This window comes from Clinocottus analis, unplaced genomic scaffold (genome assembly GCF_023055335.1).
Source record: "Clinocottus analis isolate CAN_PGR_092001 unplaced genomic scaffold, fCliAna1.0.p SCAF_24, whole genome shotgun sequence".
Lineage (NCBI taxonomy): Eukaryota > Metazoa > Chordata > Actinopteri > Perciformes > Cottidae > Clinocottus > Clinocottus analis.
The window spans coordinates 7178770-7198504 of NW_027175976.1; the positions used below are offsets into that span (position 1 = coordinate 7178770).

A 19735-nucleotide genomic window follows, 5' to 3' on the forward strand; every position below is an offset into this window, starting at 1 on the left:
TGTTTCCCTGTAATATTATCTCAATTATTGATCCTTTAGCTATTTGTATTCGATTCCAATCAGTGTATCTTGTTACCCATCCATGCTGTGTGTATGTGCGTGTGTGTGTGTGTGTGTGTGTGTGTGTGTGTGTGTGTGTGTGTGTGTGTGTGTGTGTGTGTGCGTGTGTGTGTGTGTGAGAAAGAGAGAAAAAGAACGCCCAATAATGGAGAACGCCCCGCCTCCATCCGTGGGGTTACCATGGCAAACGGCGTCGACGTCACAATGGAAGGAACGCCGTCTATAAGTATCGGAGGAGCAGCGCGGCGGCTCGCGAGCTCGGATGTGTGTCCTGGAGGAGTGACACGTGCTCTGTTGGACCCCCCAAAAAATAAAATTAAAAAACATTAAAAAAAATAAAAATAACGGGACACATCCAGGGAGATCATTTCGCTGTAATATCTTATGGTGCACATGTTTTTTTAAGGTGGACTCGCGTTGCTCAACTTTTACTTGAAGAATTAAGTCCACATCTTAGCAACCATGGGACGAGGAGTGAGTATAAACGTTGTCTTTGTTTCTCTTTCCTGATACTAATGTGCTTTCATGTGGAGATGTGCGGCTCGTGGGGGGGGGAAGCGGGATTTGAACTTTACCATTCAAACAAGTGGTTTACTCGCATCGATGCTGATGGAGCTGGAGACTCACATGTGTGAAGTTTTTCTTTCGCCACAAAAAGACGCCGCTGTGTGAAAAGTACTGCGAGGACTTCCGCGTTGCCCTCGCGTCTGGCAGGGAGGTGTAGGGGGGGGGTGGGGAGGGGGTGAAGAAGAAGAAGAAGAAGAAGAAGAAGAAGTCCGTGGAAAGAAGTTTCCACTGCTCCGGACGGCTCGGTACCGGGTTACATAACGGGAGGCTCTCAGGCGCCCGGACTGTCAAAGTTTTCCGGGGGTAACGGAATTAGCCGCGGAAGGAAAAGCCCGTGTGAATGGCGAAAATAACGGCGTGCCGGGGGGGTCATTTCACCGTTACTTCTGCTCCAATGTAAACCCCCAAAACAGATGAAAACATGCGCTCTTTTGTTTTGTATTCTTTATTTCCTCACATGTGAGGTGGCTTTCCTCACGCAACGGGAGTGTTTTACCGTTTTTAAACATGTTTCTCCTCTCGTGTGTCACTTTTCCTTGGAGCGGCTGTGTGCGCTGGTTTTAATGGCTAAACAGTGGGAGGACATGTTAAAAGTCCAGCCCACGATTTTCTTCTTCTACGTATTATTCTAAGTCTTCTTCTTCTACGACTTCTTCTTCTACGTCTTTTTCTTCGTCTTCTTCTTTGTCTGCTGTGAGCTTTGGAGCTCTGTGACCGAGTATCTCCAAGTTATCTTTAAAATGAGATCTGCGCACCTTTTAGGGAGAAGTATGGCTGCTTTTAGACTCACACTTTTTATTTTTTATTTATTTATTTTTACGACCAAACTAGAATTAATGCATTGTGATAAATGTCAATTAGTTGGTCCGAAATTCAGGAATAAACCAAATAAAAATGTCAATTTAATGTATTTTTACAGCTTTTTTTTATCACCACATTTCAGAGCTTTGTTATTATGTCATAAAAATAAAATAAATAGCACCAAAAAGCAGTAATCCATCATTGACAGATGCATATTTAATTTAGAATATATCATATTTCATGAAAATAGCCTGAAAGTGGTTTTTAATCTTTGCAACGGAAGGTTTTCCAGGCTTTGTAGGAAGATCTCCATCTTTTCTTTTGCTTTCAGACGAAGGTTTTTCTTGTGGTTGATGTTGTTAAATATTTCATTCACGTGCCATATTTATCATAAAGTGCCACTATTTAGTATGATATTTTGACAAGAGGCTTTCTTTCGAGGCTGTCCTGTCAAAATAAAGGACGATTCAGACTCATAAATGGATTCTGTGATTTTCCACCAAACTTAAATTGAAAGGGATGAAATTGAACCCCCGGTGTATGAAATATCAGTCGTCGCCACACCCTACCATGCTGCGCAACAGAAACACTCATTATGGATTCAGCCTGCGAGGGATGGAGAGTTGGACGGAGGGAGAGAAAGGGAGGGTGGGGGGGAGAGAAAGATGGAGATAGAGAGAGAGATCTGGCGGGAGATGTGAAGCAGAATGGCTCATTCAGTCTCGCTCCCGTTCCCCTCGTTCTCCATGACCGTCTCATTTACAGTCCTCCGCTTCTTCTTCTTCTTCGCTGCTGCAGATTTTCTTTTCCTCCCCATGTGTGATGAAAGCCATGCCCTGCCCCCATCCAACCTCCCTCCTCTTCCCCACCGCGCCTCCCCTCCTTCCCTCACCCCCCTCTGGTCGTCCTCTCCTCTTCCTCTTTTACATTCAGTGCTGCCACAAACAAATAACTGAACTTGGAGGAGCTCATCGCCGCCACAGAGCTCTCCATGGTGCAGAGGGAGGGAGGGGGGAGACGCAGGGGGAGGAGGAGGAGGAGAAGATGTTGTAATGGAGAGGCATCAGGGCAGTGAGGGTGAGCGCAGGTATGAAAAGAGTCTTGTTTTTCTCCCCTCATGACATCATGCTTCTCAGTGTTTTCTCATCACGTCGGCAGCACACGGCAATAAGCGGTCGGGGAGGAGGGAGACTGAGCCGAGAGGAGGGATTGATTGCTTCAAAGAGGGAGGAGGTGGGGGTGAAAGAGAGGGAGGGAGGGGGGGGCATATTAGGGAGAGCGAAGAGGCACCAGTTGCCGCATTGCCACCATTGAGCAACTTGGCTCCCAGGGGTGATGGAGAGGAGTCTGATGAAGGGATTCTTTGGAAAAGGGGGAGTGGCTTAATAAAGATGTCTTTGTTTATCTGTATTTTAGTGGATAATATCTCTTTTTCTTTTTTCTTTGATAAGCCGTAGATATGGAAGTTAAAACATATAAAACAGCGGGATTTGCAGAGACAGCTGTCGGACTCGCAGGAGACCCACAGGAGGGAGGGAGAGAGGGAGGGAGGGAGGGAGGGAGGGAGAGAGAGAGAGTCCAACTAAATATTTCATAATCTCACCTGAATCAACAGTTCTCTCTTTTCCCCCTAATTGCCTCATTTCTAACAGCGTTTGCTTTTAAGAGACATGCTCTGCTGCCTCTGCAGATCGTCGCCTCGCAGCCGTCTGCAGGTCTCGCGTCACAGTTTGACGGCCCGCAGCGGGGGGTCAGACGTCCGGGAGGGGTCAGAGGTCAGAGGTCAGGCAGCGTCTCACCTGCCGATAAAGAGCCACCGCTTCTAAAAGCTGCACGTCGCCCGTCTTTAGCAGGAGAAAACAGACGGTAAATTCCCCTACGAAGGGTTTATCTCTTTAGCGGCCGGAGATGGCAACACTCGACCACAAACCACACACACACAAAGACACACAGACACACACACACTGTTCCTCCCACTGCGCTGACCTGGCATGTCAGCCCTCGGCCACTTTTCACCTCAGCCAAAGGGGCACCCCCACTCCACCTTCACATCCATTCTTTACAGTCTGTTTCCCTCTTGTTCTCTGTGTTTGTACCTGTTTTCCTCCTCTCTGACCCTGTCCCTCTCTCTCTCCCTCTCTCTCTCCCTCCCTCCCTCCCTCCCTCTCTCCCTCTCTGGGGATTTAACATTCTTTCCGCTCGGCAGTCATTCTGTATTAACGGGGCTTTTGTCACACGCCACCTCTCGTCTGTGACAGAACACAGCGAACTCCCTCTCTCCTCCTTTCCCTCCTTTCTTTCCCTTCGCCTCGTCGTTGTGCCGTGTTTTCATCCCTCGCTTTTTTTTCGCCGACGCTCTTGTCTCTTTCAGAAATTCTCCCTCTCTCTCTCTGTCTCCGGTGGAGCGGCTCTGAGCCGAGCGTTTTGTTTTTCCCTGACGGCTCTTTTTAACTTTCACTGCGTCGCTCTGCAGAAGTGGAACAGTCGCATCGCAGACATCCAACTCCAGAACCGCCCCCCCCCCCATCCCTCTGCCGTCCATGCGACTCTCTTCCACGAGGAAATGTGACATTTCCCGGCAGCCGAAGGGACGTCACGCCGTAAACCAGCTCCGGGACATGAAAGCAGAACCTCGGGCTCGTTTGTTTGTGTGATTGTGACAACAGGAAGTTGGAGGAAGTGATGCAACTTCTAGCTGTAACTTGTAGCCAGTTAATGTCATGGAGGTGTGGCTAAAGGCCTGAAAGCGAAGGGGGCGGGGCTTGATTCACTGGTTCATTCATTCTAGTCCAGAGCGTCTCTGAGCTGCCTGTTCAGCTCTTCAATGACTTGTTTTTTTCCCCATTTAGAGAGCAATTTATCACAAAGAGTCCTTGTATAGAATTACGTAACCACATCCGTGGGGGGGGGGGGATTATGTAAGATCTTTCCATAGATCTTCATGTTATCAGTCTGATATTTGAGGGAGGAACAGAGACGTGGCTTTGTTGTCTTCTAATGGATAATCGGTAGGAAAATCCTGCGGTCGCGAAGCTTTTTGAAGAAGTTGTCGTTTGTTTGTGACGCGCTCGTGTTCAACGGGCCTGCGTCTGTGATACTGAGTCCAGACGTGTGTCACGTGACCGACGAGCTCGACGGTGGCGGCTTGTACATTTCGCAGGTCGGCGGTGTTGTGCGTCACTCTGGCTGGCTGTTAAAAAAAGAAAAAAAAGAAAAAGGTTTCCAACAAGGACACACACTGATTCATTCATTCATTCATTCACTTTTGTTCTGCTGGAAGTTGCTCAGGACGTGAAGGGAGTGTTAAACATGTCAGTGTGTAAATTAACACACTTTCTTTTCACTCTTTCAACAGCAGAGAGAGAGAGCGAGAGAGAGAGAGAGAGAGAGAAAACCCGGGTGGAAATGGAGGAGGAAATGAGGGAGTAGGGGAAGGCGGGGCGTGAGGCAGAAAGAGGAGGGGCTCCAGCACTTGACCGGCCATTCACGGATCTGAATGGATAGGTGTGGCAATAGTCGCTGGTAGCAACCGGGCAAAGTCCCAGGAGAGTGCACGTGTGTGTGCGCATGTGTGTGTCGGCACAGTTGAATGAGCAGCTTGTGTATCTGGCTAAAAAAACCCTGCTGGCACTCGGGGGAGAGGGGGGGGGGGGGTTCAGAGGAATTCACCCGGCCTGTAAAAGAAGAAAAAAAAAGTGTGTGCTTTAAAATATGCGGCCGCTTGACCGAACGCTCTCTTCTGATGTCGGTTTGAGCCCGGAGGTCGTTGTTCTGCCAGGCGGGGAGGGTGGAGGGTGGAGGGTGGAGGCCTGTGGGGGAGGAGGGAGAGGCCTCCTGTTTCAGGGTTTGATTGCTACTCGGAGAGAATCGCTCATTCAACGATCTGAAGGGTTTCTCAGAGTCCGGTTCTCGCGCAAATCCGGGCTTTTCTCTTCTCGTCTTTCTCTTCGCGCGGTTCCGGTTCCCTTTCCATTCAGGTCTCCTTCACCGACGTTGAAAAGGCTTCATCCCCCGCCGCTCTGCTGCATCGGGGTCTTGGACTTGTCGTCACCGGTCGAGCCCGTGAAGCTGAGAGTCCTGACCAACGCACGAACGCGCCGCAACGAGCTGCGTTAAAGTCAAGTTCTGCTTCTTGGCCGTCGGTCCATTTTCAGAAACTCCCCCACAAATCTCCATTTAGGCCCGAAGGGGGGGAAAAAACCAATGCAGCGCCGGTGGGACACAGTGGCCCACATGCTCGTGGTCTTAACAGTCTCATGGAAAGATTTGAGCCTTTTGTTTGTGTTTTTGATGCGGATTTAATGGAAGTGGTACAAAGGGCCATTGTTCGGTGTCCAGTAGGCTTCTGTTTGTGTGTGTGTGTGTGTGTGTGTGTGTGTTTCTCATCTGCCACATCATCGCTGTCGAGCATCCCTCCTCTTCCCTTTGTTCCGCCTCGTACTTTTGATATATATATATATATATTTCTCTTTTAAGGTCGGGGGATTACTTCCTCGTCTCCTGTTGGAGGAAGTCGTCTTCATGTGGAACACAGTGCCGCGTACAAACAAAGCAAAAAAAGCCCATTTCGAATGCATCGGGTGCAGAACACAAAAAGGATGTTCAAAGAGTTTCGGGACCCGTGCTGCAGAAGGGTCACGACAGCGTGACCTTCTGAAAGCATCTCTCCCGCAGCAGTGTCCTGTGAAGCACGACTCTCCCTCGGAGCAGATGTTTCTGGATTATTAGGGCGGAAGTCACCGAGCGCCACAAACTAATGGTAAAAAAGCGAGGCGACATGTCAGCCGAGTGCAACGTTTTGGGGCTTTAATGGCACTAAACTCTTGGCACAGTGTGTGAACATCCATGGTTTATTACACCGAGGGCGGAGACGTGTCATCAGCAGCTCGGTTGCGCTCGTCCTGAGCGCAGCCGTGCGGCCTTTCAGAGGAAATGTGTCCTCTTCGGCCCCGAGCCCAGCACGGCAGCTTTCTGACGTCATGGACTCAGAGCCATGTGCTCGCCGCTCTTATTTTGGTAACTTGAAGTGGTGCACTTGAGCTGCCAGGTGTTTTTTTTTTTGGGGGGGGGCTCTCGCAGATGTGCCGGCCGCACCAGCGTGCAAACTCTTCAGGACGCCGAGCAGCGAGTCAGGGAGACGTCCTCCGATGCTTCATCGTGTTCAGGAGCTGCACTTCAGTAATGACGTCGTTTTTAATGCGCACATTTTCAGACGAGAGTGTCTTTGCATCGTCAGTTTTTGTTTTCTCAAATGCATGGCTTTAAAAAAGTAGAATATTTTATATTTCTGAATAGTTTGCTTTTTATTAAACATCTAGCGACCTGTCACGGCTTGTAGCAAATAAACAACATTTAAACGACTCCGATAGACTGAATACAGATATTTTAATGATCGTTTCCTGTTTACAGTCTCTAATATAACATGTTTTAAAAGACTTTGAAGACCACACAGTAGTGCACGGAGTCTCTGAGTCCGTGACTCACTGAGGACACGTCTGAAACCTGATGTACAAAAAAGAAGAAGAGGAGGGAAATACTTTTGTTTCCACTCGCGTAGCAAATCTGAAAATACTGAGCTCATAAGCGAGCCCACTTCAAAAGAGGCTGGAACAGAGCGCCGCTTCACGTCTGCCGCACATAAAGCCTGCGCTCCGACTTCGTGCTCCAGACCTCTTGTTTGTGAATGGTTCGCCTCGGGCCAGATGGGCCCCCTGGGGGCCCTCGGGGGTCCAGCGGGTGAGATCTGGCCGCAGAGATCCAGAACCAGGCTCCGTGTTTTCCCAGCTTCGCCGGCCGGCCGAGGGGAGGAGGAGGAGGAGGAGGAGGAGGAGGAGGGGGGGCAACAATAACAACATGTGCAGGGATCACACTCTGCTCCGGTGACTCCATGGGAAGCTTTCAACAAAAAAAAAAAAAAAAAAGGCCAACGCAGCAGAAAAACAATATTAGTTAGCATATTTCCATGACGGAGGGCCCAGCTTCCAAAATGGCCGCTGCAGACAAGCGGTTTGTCGTCTTTGAGGCCGGCGGCCTCGCACCTCCGGTCCGTGTGCGCCGCTCGACGTCCGCCCCTGGACTCACTGTGAGCACGCAGCGTTGTGTTGCCATTTCATTGTCACGGTGCAACACGTCGGCGCGCGGCAGGACTCAGTGGTCCAGTACAACGACATTACATTCATGTAAGTCTGTGTTTAAACCTTATGATCAGAGTTTTTCAGTGTGTGGCTCCGCTGGCCGTCAGGACACCGCGGCGGAATAAAGTCAGGTTGTGTGTGTTTTGACACACTGACCCGGGGAATTATTCAGTGTTGCGTAGGAGACGACGCAAAGCGCTGAGCTGTGAGAGTCACCCGTCTTTACAATTTCACTTTGTCTCTGGTCCCCTTTCTTCCTCCCTGTCTCACCTGCTCTCCATCACTCCGGCTCTCACACACACAAACACACACACACACACACACACCTGGCCGTCAGCCGTCTGGAAGACGCAACCTTTTGTTGCTCCAGGGATGTGTGTGCGGAGCGAGACTGGCAGTCACTCCCAGCTGATGACACCATAGAGGAAGTCATGTGAGAGGAGCATCACACACACACACACACACACACACACATAAAGGATTGTGCCCGTGTGTCTGTGAGATCCCGTTTTAATTAAAATCTTTTCCCGCCGACAGCGAGAGAATTTGTGTCGGAGTGAAAATCAACAAAATGTCCCCGAGTGCGATCAGCAGTAAATGACTGCGGTTATCGCTCCTCGGGGCTCCGGCTGAGCCGCTTCATTGTCGGGGTTTCGTTCGGGAGAAGCCGGTGAAGGAGTGGAGACTGTTGTTTTTGTTTCTTCGCCCTCGCTATCGCGGCGGCAGCCTTCAGGGTTGTTTTCACCCTCGGGCCTTATCTGCCTCGCCAGAAGAGAAAACGAACCGTATCTTCAAACTGTCCAAAGGAGGTGCGCGCCTCCCTTCTTTGGCTTCTTCGTTGAACCCTTCAGTGACGGTGAAAAGCAGCCGGGAGTGATCGAAATCAAGAATCCCCAAAAAAACAACAACACATAACAGAGTTTTCAGTCTGGATTCAAGATCAGCTGATTGGAGCTGAGACTAAAACAAAAGCATTTGTAGAAAAGCCTGAACGAGCGGATCCCCCGTCGAGATGACAGATGGCTCCGGACCCACGGGGACGCGATCCAAGACCTTCTCCTTCCCTCGCTGCTCGCCCGACGGGACTTCTGATCTCGCGACCTGAAGCTGAGGCCTCGTCTGTCTCCGTCAGCGGCAGTTCGTCTCCCTCTTCGCTTTTGCGGCCCACAGAGCGTCCTCGGTTCTCCGCTTGGCCGCGGCCATCTTATCCGGTCCGAGGTGCCTCAAAAGTCTCCAAAAAAAGATGCGACGTGACAAAAAAAAAAAGTCCTTTTTGAGTCTTCATCGGACGTGACGCAGGCCCGTGTTGCAAAATGTGAATATTTCTTGACTAACCGTGGTCATTTTACATCTTCAGGCCCATAAAAGTCGAGTTAAAACATGTCAGCGGATCGGCGGAGCGCCCATGTGGCCTGGTCTCCATCTCTGCGTTGCGTGTCCCTCATCAATGTTTCTCTCTTTGGTGTCTGCAGGAAGGACGCGAGCAGTATGAGCTGGCTGCCACCTCGGAGCAGGTCAGCAAGAAGAAGGCGAAGGGGAAGAAGAAAGAGAAGGATATGGACGAACTGAAGAAGGAGGTGGATATGGTGAGTGTCTCAGCTTCGCTCTTCTCCACTGGCCTCAGGCGCTCTTCCTCTGATTGTCTCCTGCTTCCTAGATCACTACCCCGTCCTCTAGTGTGGTGGTTTCACTCCCTCGGCCCCTCCTCCCTTCATGTGCCTCTTCTCGCCATCCGCCTTTCATGTGAAACTCTCTTTTTTCCCCAACTTTCTCCTCCCCTTCACTTCATTTCACGCTTTTCTTGTCTCAATGTCTCGCTCACCCGCAATCTCCCTCTGCTCTCCCTCCTTATTATTTCCCTTTTATCCTTCCTCCTCCATCTCCTTCTCCTCCTCCCTTGCCTCCTTTGTTGGCTCCTCGGTCTCCTACCTCTGTCGACCTCGTGAAAGGTGGTCATTTGAAAATGAAAGCTCGGCACACAATGAGCTGTGAATGTCACCGGCCTATTGAACACACACACACACACACACACACGCACACACGTGTGATGTGGATACACACATGCAAGCGCACACAAACACTGAACTCGCGCCTTCTTTTTCTCCGTGTGTCCTCGCAGGACGATCACAAGCTGACCCTCGACGAGCTCAACCGCAAATATGGAACGGACCTGAACAACGTGAGTGAGGCGAGGAGGCGGCGGCGGCGCTCCGTCGTGTGTGTTTGAGTGTGTTGAACCTGCGGCCGTGAAAGTCACACTGACTTGAGTCACACAAGCTCAGACATCGCCATGCTGTTTTGTTTTAGAAGAGCCGTTACATCAAAGCGTCCACGGTATCGAGCTCAACTCAAGGACTCGTACTTTATGCGTCCGCCAGGCTAGCTGTTCCCCCCAGTCTATGTGCTAAGCTACGCTAACACGCCGCCGGCCGTGGCGTCATATTCACGGCACCAACATGAAATGTCTCGACCTTCTCGTCTGAATCTCCACAAGAAAAAGCAAATAAAGATATCTCTCCCCCCCCCGCCCCGAATGTCAACCCGTACACGTTAACTCTTTTAAGACGTGGTTGTCAACCCTCGCATCTTCTCTCCACGTCAGGGCTTGACGAGTGCGAAGGCCGCCGAGATCCTGATCCGCGACGGGCCCAACGCCCTCACCCCTCCCCCCACCACCCCGGAGTGGGTGAAGTTCTGCAAACAGGTACGCGAGCGCGCTCTCGCCGGCTTCAGTCCGGCCGCCCGCTTGCATGTGGGGCTCAGCGGCTCACGCCTGTCCTTTCTCTCGCCCCCCTCCAGATGTTCGGCGGGTTCTCCATGCTCCTGTGGACCGGCGCCGTCCTCTGTTTCCTGGCGTACGGTATCCAGGCCGCAATGGAGGACGAGCCGGCCAACGACAACGTGAGGAAAAGGTTCCTTGTGGTGGACGTGGCAGCAGAGCGACGGTGGCGGCCCCTCCTCTTAATGTCCTCTTTGCTCCGCAGTTGTACCTGGGCGTCGTGCTCTCGGCTGTCGTCATCATCACCGGCTGCTTCTCCTACTACCAGGAGGCCAAGAGCTCCAAGATCATGGACTCCTTCAAGAACCTGGTCCCGCAGGTGCCCGCACGTCCCTCATCGAACCGTTTAGTTTAGCGGCGGCGGCTAAAATCGGCCAGAACACGAAGCCCCCGTCGGTTCCCCCTCCGTCTTTACGTAACGCGTCTCCGTCATGTCTCTTCGCAGCAAGCCCTGGTCCTCCGCGACGGCGAGAAGAAGAACATCAACGCCGAGGAGGTGGTGGTCGGTGACCTGGTGGAGGTGAAGGGCGGAGACCGGATCCCCGCCGACCTGCGGATCATCTCCGCCCACGGCTGCAAGGTCCGTACCTCCAAAGTCTTTTTTTTAAAATCTCACAAGACTTATTTTGAGGCCTGAACTAAACTCAACGGCCCGAGAGTTACACGTCACCCCTTTGTTCCCCGTGCTCCTCCATCAGCCGCTCCGTCATCCATTGTTATATTCACGGTGTACTTCTCCCTCCTCCAGGTGGACAACTCCTCTCTGACCGGTGAATCCGAGCCTCAGACTCGTACTCCGGACTTCTCCAACGACAACCCGCTGGAGACCAGGAACGTCGCTTTCTTCTCCACCAACTGCGTGGAAGGTACGAGACGGGCCGCGACCCTTTTTTCTTTTTTTTTTTTAAAGTCTGTACCCCTCTGTGCTTGAATAACTGAAATCGCCCCGTCCCGGCGCCAGGAACTGCCCGCGGCATCGTGATCAGCACGGGAGACCGCACCGTCATGGGTCGCATCGCCACGCTGGCCTCCGGCCTGGAAGTGGGACGCACCCCGATTTCCATCGAGATCGAGCACTTCATCCACATCATCACCGGCGTGGCCGTCTTCCTGGGCGTCTCCTTCTTCGTGCTCTCGCTCATCCTCGGGTACAGCTGGCTGGAGGCCGTCATCTTCCTCATCGGCATCATCGTGGCCAACGTGCCGGAAGGTCTCCTCGCCACCGTCACCGTGAGTCCAACAGCATCTCCGCCCCCGAGTCTCATTTCTGATTATATTGATGCAAAGACTGAGTTTTTCCTCTCTCTCCCGTCTCCAGGTGTGTCTGACCCTGACCGCCAAGCGCATGGCGAAGAAGAACTGCCTGGTGAAGAACTTGGAGGCGGTGGAGACGCTGGGCTCCACCTCCACCATCTGCTCCGACAAGACCGGCACCCTGACCCAGAACCGGATGACCGTGGCCCACATGTGGTTCGACAACCAGATCCACGAGGCCGACACCACGGAGAACCAGAGCGGGACGTCCTTCGACAAGAGCTCCGCCACCTGGAACGCCCTGTCCCGGGTCGCCGGCCTCTGTAACCGCGCCGTGTTCCTGGCCGAGCAGTCCGGCCTTCCCATCCTGAAGGTGTCTTATTTATGGGTTTATTTCACGGGGACGAATGCTCACTGAGCAACAGTGAAACTGTCAGTGAGCCAGAGTTAGCCAGAGAGGCTAATTTGCATCTGCTGTCACTGGACAGTTTTATTTTTTTTACGTGGCGGCCTGAAAATACCTTTTTAAATAACACAAAACTAATTCATTGGAGATGTATTTATGAAACACTAGAGGCACATAATGCATACACACCAAACAAGACTACTGCACACATACACAGGCAGGACACGCACGACATTAATGACGGTATTGTGTTTCTCCTTCTCTGGTGAGTAAATCCCATTAGTTGTTCTCTACTCTTTAGTTTGTGGGTTCACGATGTGGGCGGGATTTGTCCAGCTGACTCATTTTGAATGTTCGGTTTGTAAAAGACCAAACAAGTGTTCCTCTTCACTATTGTTCTTTGTATTTATTTATTTCGTACTGATATTGGCTTCACTTCATTTCCAGTCATGCCAGCACCTGTTCAAGTGCGCTTAAGAGAAGAGAAGTGTTTGAATCTGATGAGGTCCAAGAGACTCGTACAAATCACACTAACTCCTCCTGGGAGGCGACGCACAATAACAACGTCGCGCACACACTCTGTACTGTGTCAGTTTATCACAAGTTGGACCGACTAAGCACAGGAGCCTGAGCGAGCGTCAGTCATGTGACTTCAGCTCTTCTGGAGGATCTCAATGTGACGCTTCTACACTTCATGGAGACGTTTTCCCCTCAGCCCAGCGGGCTTGTTTTCCAGCTTACGCCTCTCTCCCTGGAGGAAACCTGTTGTAACCACGGGGTTGTTTCACACACACACACACACACACACACACACACACACACACACACACACACACAAAGATGTACGCACGTCTCTTGGCTCTCAGGCTTCCCTTGGAGCCCGGTCTCTGGTTTCCACCCTGTGTTAACAACCTGTTAGCGTGTGTGTGTGTGTGTGTGTGTGTGTGTGTGTGTGTGTGTTAATCACCTGTAACTGTGGCTGTGGCATCACGGCTCTAATTACCATTCATTCACTCTCACTACACATTATTCTGGGCTGGACCGCAGCAAAGCGGGTCGACTGAGCGAGGGAGTTGCACCACTGGCTGTTTTTTTTTTATTTTTTTAGTATTTTACCTCCAAAAAAATCCACGTGTATCATTTATTCTACATGTTATTCTCGCCGGCCTCCACGCTGAACGGACGGTTACGGGACAGAAAAAGCAAAACTATACACAAATAATATTCACTTTTTATTCAAAGTTTGACGCTAGCAGGCCTCGATGCTAAAACATCGACGCACCCACAGTCACTGAAATAGGACGATAACGCTTGAGATTATTCCGTCAAAGGCCAAGTGTGATGGTTTACGATGGTGTGCGTACAATACTCCTTTAAAAGGTTGGAGGAAATAACTTTCAATTCCTTCAGCCCTGCGTGGCGTCACGTCCTCGTTCGAGTCCTCGAGAGGCTTTTTTGAGTAACTGAAGGTGACGTTTTCATCGAGGTTAACGGCCTCCTCTTCTCCCCGGTCCAGAGAGATGTAGCCGGCGACGCCTCGGAGTCGGCTCTGCTGAAGTGTATCGAGCTGTGCTGCGGCTCGGTCCAGGAAATGAGAGACAAAAGCCCCAAGATATCCGAGATCCCGTTCAACTCTACGAACAAGTACCAGGTACGGAACGAGGGGCGAGACGGCAGCGTCGTCCGTCATTAATACACGAAAACCCACCGTTGTGTTTGTTCCATTGCGCGGGAATGTCCTGCGCTTTGACTTGTACGACTTGTTATTTCCTCCTCGCCTTGACAGTAAATCCACAAAGTGAAGATGATCTCAGAAGAAGCCTCCGAGTAAAACCTTTGTGACCTTTCCTCATGATATTTTGCTAATCGTTGAAAACAGACTCCCCTTCATATCTATGATCTGTCTGTTTTTATTTCCTCCGCGAGTATTTTTGAAAACGCTTAAAGGTCAAGAAAGCGATGCACGGTTCATCGTCTGCTCTGCAGCACACGCTTTGACTCTTCTCTTCCCCGTGTGCGCCCAGCTGTCCGTCCACAAAGACGGCCAACCTGAAACCGGGTCCAAGCACCTGCTGGTGATGAAAGGCGCCCCAGAGAGGATTCTGGACCGCTGCTCCAGCATCCTGTTGCACGGCAAGGAGCAGCCGCTGGACGACGAGATGAAGGACGCTTTCCAGAACGCCTACCTGGAGCTGGGGGGTCTGGGAGAGCGAGTGCTGGGTGAGGACGGACGGCAGCCGGTGATTTGAGATTTAAGGAGCTGACGAACGGCGCCGAGATCGCTTCATTTGGGCGACGTTTTCTCTCGCCTCCCTTCCAGGTTTCTGCCACTTCAACCTGCCCGACGACCAGTTCCCAGAGGGCTTTGCTTTCGACACCGAGGAGGTGAACTTCCCCACGGAGAACCTGTGCTTCATCGGCCTCATGTCCATGATCGACCCTCCTCGCGCCGCCGTGCCCGACGCCGTCGGCAAATGCAGGAGCGCCGGGATCAAGGTGCAGCCCATAAAACAATGGAGCGGATCTGTTCAATATGAATGCACGATTTAGACAGTTCCTTTATCGTTCATACACCTCTACCTCATATTGGTAGACGGGAGAGTTTGAGTTCAATCCTCAGGCTCGATGTTCCCCTCGTCCTAGGTCATCATGGTGACGGGTGACCACCCCATCACAGCCAAGGCCATCGCCAAGGGCGTGGGCATCATCTCTGAAGGCAACGAGACCGTGGAAGACATCGCCGCCCGCCTGAACATCCCCGTCAACGAAGTCAACCCAAGGTGCAGACACCCGGAGCACCCCAAGAGCCTGTTCTGGGCCCCCCTTTTTTTTTTTTTTTTTTTTTTGCTGGTGAATCTGGTGCAACTGCGTTCCAGCGTCCCCCTTTTTTTTTGTAACGCCTCCGTGTTCCCTTTCCAGAGACGCCAAGGCCTGCGTCGTTCACGGCGGGGACCTGAAAGATCTGGCGTCCGAGCAGCTGGACGACATCCTGAAGTACCACACCGAGATCGTGTTCGCCAGAACCTCCCCGCAGCAGAAGCTGATCATTGTGGAGGGCTGCCAGAGACAGGTAGGAACACACACACACACACACACACACACACACACACACACACACACACACACAGAGAGGCGTTGGTGTGTGTCCGTGCAGCCAAACTGGAAAACTTGAACACAAACGCAGCGTGTGTGCCGACGCCGTTTCATGTAAATGCTGGATTGCATATTAGATTATCCCCGTCCTCGATGCTTATTTATGATTATTGCTTTGGTCTGACTGAAGTTGGCAGAATAATGGAGCGCAGCGTCTGTCACGCTGCGACCTCGCATGAATATTCACGAGGGAATCAGTAGGCAGAGCGAACTCTCGTCTGGTGTTGGACTTGGACTCTGGATTTATTTATATATAAATGTTTTTGTTAATTATCGCCTCATCGAGCGTGATATCCTTCTGACACAGTGTCCGTTTCATGTCTTGGCCTTTTTAATCTTTACCAAAACCCCTGACGGCATGATGCATCTCTGCTGAAATGATGGAGAACTTGAGATCTGATGAGCACAATGTGCTCCAGCGTGTCCCATGGGAGGGGTTTAATGAGGACCTGTTGGGGACATTTCCTGTTATGAACTCAACAACTTAATTACACTTAGTCTGAGAATTACTGAGATTACATTGAAAATGTCTCTCCATCACTTTTGGTTATATTCAAGTGTATTTTCACCTTTTTTGTCCATCAACAAAAACCTGCTCACTGACCGCCAGCTAAGTTACACAATGACTATAGATGAGGATTTACGTGTGTGTGTGTGTGTGTGTGTACATGTGTAGCTTCGTCTTCATGCAGAAACCTTCATCTGGACACGTGCAAAAATAGCTTTTTGGCGCAGCCGGAAAGATACCGAATGATTTTAAAACCCCTTTTTTCCTCTGAAGGAAATCCCCTCTGTGTCATCAGCATGCAGCAGAATCCTCTGATTATCATGTTTTCTCCAGAACACCAGCTCGGTTTCACCTCCTCACTTTTATCTCGGCCCGTCTGCGCTGTCAAGTAGAGCAAACCCGCCCTGAAACCTTTCTGACACCCGAAATGACCCCCTGGTGTGTGACAGTAAGAGCAAAGAAAATGGAAATGTCACTCAACCGCAGGAGTGATTTCTCTCAAGTTTTTTTTTTTTTTTGGAAAATAGAGTTCATCTTCACTCGTGCTTTAATTCTCTCTCCCTCAACGTCTCTCCCTCAACGCCGCTCTCCTCCGTGTCCGCAGGGCGCCATCGTGGCCGTGACGGGCGACGGCGTGAACGACTCCCCCGCCCTGAAGAAGGCCGACATCGGAGTCGCCATGGGCATCTCTGGATCCGACGTGTCCAAGCAGGCGGCCGACATGATCCTGCTGGACGACAACTTTGCCTCCATCGTGACCGGAGTGGAAGAAGGTGACGGGCTTAACTTCTTAAACCTGCAGAAATGTGGAAAATGCAGAGAAGCATCGGTGTCACTGCTCGATTTGCCCTCGCTCATATTAACCTTTTGAATTTCGCCATCAGGCCGTCTGATCTTTGACAACTTGAAGAAGTCCATCGCCTACACTCTGACCAGTAACATCCCCGAGATCACCCCCTTCCTCCTCTTCATCATCGCCAACATCCCTCTGCCCCTGGGAACCGTCACCATCCTCTGCATCGACCTGGGGACTGACATGGTGAGGACGCTCTCATGTGCGGCGACAAAGTTGCCTTTCTGTGTGGTGAAAGTATCCAAACGTTTGTTACAACTCAAGTTATTGAGGCAAAAATGCACATCAATATGGATTTATTCAGTTTATACAACATTTTAATGGCTCATATCTAGAATCAGAGGCTGAATTTCCACCTCCATCTTCATCTTAGCCGTCTTAACTTCATCTTAGCAGTTTCAAAATGGCGCCCGTGTCCCGTCCCCCAGGTCCCCGCCATCTCCCTGGCGTACGAAGCGGCGGAGAGCGACATCATGAAGCGACAGCCCAGAAACCCCAAAACGGACAAGCTGGTGAACGAGAGGCTCATCAGCATCGCCTACGGGCAGATCGGTAAACGGGCCGCTCGCCTCTCTTTTCCATTTTAGAAGTCCAAACGTACCGAGTGATTCTTCTGCAGCTCAGCATCTGCGTGGTCCAAGATAACCAGGAGAGGCCTGCACCAAATATAGGCTCATACTGATTGTGTGTGTGTGCGTGTGTGTGTGTGTGTGTGTGTGTGTGTGGTGACCGAGCTGCGTCTCTGCCTGTGGTTTTCCCCTCTTTGGTAATAAAACCAGGGAGAGTTTGTTTGACCTTTTTTTTTGAATTGTTATTCAAGGATTAAGCTCGTCCTAAAGCGTCTTGAGCCGCTTGCTACAGTGCGCTTTGTCTCCTTCTTCGTCGTTGCATCTTGAACTAATAATAATATAATGAGGGGCTTCGTGGTTTATTCAGCGGAACAATTTCAACATTCAATCGTCTTCATTTGAATTAAGCCTCAAATCCCTCAGAAGACGAGTGAATCTCGTGCATATATTTACTTATTGATCTAATTACATGGTTTAGTCCTCAAAAGACCGGAATTAAATTGTTCTGTCATTCCCTTTCCTCATTTAATAAGATTTCCCCCAAAAGACCTCAAGGCCAGTTGGTTTCCCTCATCATGTATTGATCTTTCAAATTCTAATTAACGGCGTCATTTCCGACATTAACCCCCCCCCCCCCCCTCCGAAAAAAAAATCCTCTCCTCCCCGCAGGTATGATCCAGGCGCTGGCGGGTTTCTTCACCTACTTTGTGATCTTGGCTGAAAATGGCTTCCTGCCCTCCACCCTGCTGGGCATCCGGGTGAACTGGGACAACCGGTACCTGAACGACCTGGAGGACAGCTACGGGCAGCAGTGGGTCAGTACCGCTCGCGGGACGGTCCGGACGCCGGCCGGCGGGTCCGGACCGTCCCTGACGCGCGTGCGCTTCCCCCCCTCCAGACTTACGAGCAGAGGAAGATCGTGGAGTTCACCTGCCACACGGCCTTCTTCGCCAGCATCGTCGTGGTCCAGTGGGCCGACGTGATCGTCTGCAAGACCAGGAGGAACTCCGTCTTCCAGCAGGGCATGAAGTGAGTGCAGAGGCACCAGCCGGTGTGTGTGTGTGTGTGTGTGTGTAGATCTGACTCCTCCCGGTCTCCTCTCTGCCACTCAAACCCGCTGCCGACTTGAAGGCCACGCCTCCTGTTCGGAAGAGAGCGCGCTTGGCTCAGTGTCGAGCGTTTTTTGTTGTTGTTGCTATTTTCGGTCATTTTGGATTTGGCTTGTTTATGTCTCCGATTTTCAAATGTCCCAAAACATCCGAGTCCTCATTGCCCCCCCTCCCCCTCCCTCCTCCACCTGTGTGTGTGTTTCAGGAACAAGATCCTGATCTTCGGACTGTTCGAGGAGACCGCCCTGGCCGCCTTCCTCTCCTACTGCCCGGGCATGGACGTCGCCCTCAGGATGTACCCGCTCAAGTGAGTCGGCGTGAAGTCCCACAATCCACCGCGCACACGGAGTCCGCTCTGTAATCGTGCAAACTCCCCCGGACTTCACGTTGCTCATCCAGGCCCGGGGCACTGGATCACGTTTCTCATCTCTTGTTGTGTGTGTGTGTGTGTGTGTGTGTGTGTGTGTGTGTGATCCAGGCCCAGCTGGTGGTTCTGCGCCTTCCCGTACTCCCTGCTCATCTTTATCTATGATGAAATCCGTAAGCTGATCCTCAGACGCAGCCCAGGAGGTGAGTCCAGAACCCGGTGCTTTTATTATCTTCTCCTGTGTTTTCCTTCTTCTTCTTCTTCTTCTTCTTCTTCTCTCTCTCCCTCTGCTGTTGTTTTTCTGCGCATTTCTTCTTCCCGGCCTTTCTCTCTGCATCTCTGCTGTTCTCTCTCTCCTCTCCCTCGTGGGTAATTACCTTCCGTGAGGCTGTTACCCCCCTCTTTCTCCTTAAATCTCCTCTCATTATACGGTGTTTGCATGCTTTTTTAATGAAGCATAATGATCCAGTTGCCTCTGAATCCCGCGGGTGTGTTTGTTTTCTCCCCCTGCGTGTCCAGGTTGGGTGGAACGGGAGACCTACTATTAAAGACCCGTCGGTCCCGTCAGCTCGCGTCTTCTCCTCCACTCCCGTCTTTGCATGAATATTGTCTTGCTGCTCGGAAATACAATTTTAACCTCTGTGAAAAAAAATTGGAACGTGTTTTTATATTAGGGAATGCTTGATACTACTATTAGACAAATACTGAGATGGAACGTGCTGATGATGATGTTGATAAATGATAATGCTAATAACGACATGAACACTGAACATCGACATGACTATGCGTGCCTTGTTTCTGAAACAGGACCAATTTTATACATGTTTTTAACAGTTGTAAACGTTCAATAAAAATGCGCTCGAGTCAGGTCCCACAAACGTTTCCTGTGCTCATTTATTGTGTGTTTTGTGTGTGTGTCTTGTGACTGGAGAGCAGATTTCTTTTGTTTTCTCAAGCAACACATCGGCAGCTCCTGCAGTCCAGATTATGGAGAAAAACTTTACTGCAGGAATATTCTGGTTCATGAAAACATCAGAGAACTTTTAATATATTGTGTTTTTAAAGCTTTTGCCAAGTTTTCTGTCAAATACTTGATCATATTTTTATGTTTTAACCTGAAGAGAGGAACACGTTGGGCTGCAGCTTGATAGTCGTACCATTGATATAATATGCCA

General features: G+C 50.8%; 1 protein-coding gene across 1 annotated transcript; it reads left to right on the top strand.

The window, feature by feature from the left end:
• Positions 1-299: 299 nt before the first annotated feature.
• On the top strand, positions 300-19438 carry LOC137793990 (sodium/potassium-transporting ATPase subunit alpha-1). Its single transcript, XM_068590499.1, has 23 exons — positions 300-534; positions 9035-9148; positions 9682-9741; positions 10165-10266; positions 10362-10463; positions 10547-10660; positions 10787-10921; positions 11090-11207; positions 11303-11571; positions 11660-11968; positions 13518-13652; positions 14026-14221; positions 14322-14497; positions 14645-14781; positions 14921-15071; positions 16267-16435; positions 16547-16701; positions 16944-17067; positions 17754-17899; positions 17983-18113; positions 18399-18500; positions 18672-18763; positions 19080-19438. Exons 1-23 carry the CDS (start codon positions 523-525, stop codon positions 19106-19108), a joined length of 3078 nt encoding a protein of 1025 aa, XP_068446600.1. The 5' UTR covers positions 300-522; the 3' UTR covers positions 19109-19438.
• Positions 19439-19735: the final 297 nt, after the last annotated feature.

What these genes read in the sequence shown, in the direction of transcription:
- LOC137793990 (XM_068590499.1), top strand. An exon ending in ACTCTACGAACAAGTACCAG is followed by an intron (nt 13,653 to 14,025) that starts GTACGGAACGAG and finishes GTGTGCGCCCAG; the next exon opens with CTGTCCGTCCACAAAGACGG. An exon ending in ACAGCTACGGGCAGCAGTGG is followed by an intron (nt 17,900 to 17,982) that starts GTCAGTACCGCT and finishes CCCCCCCTCCAG; the next exon opens with ACTTACGAGCAGAGGAAGAT.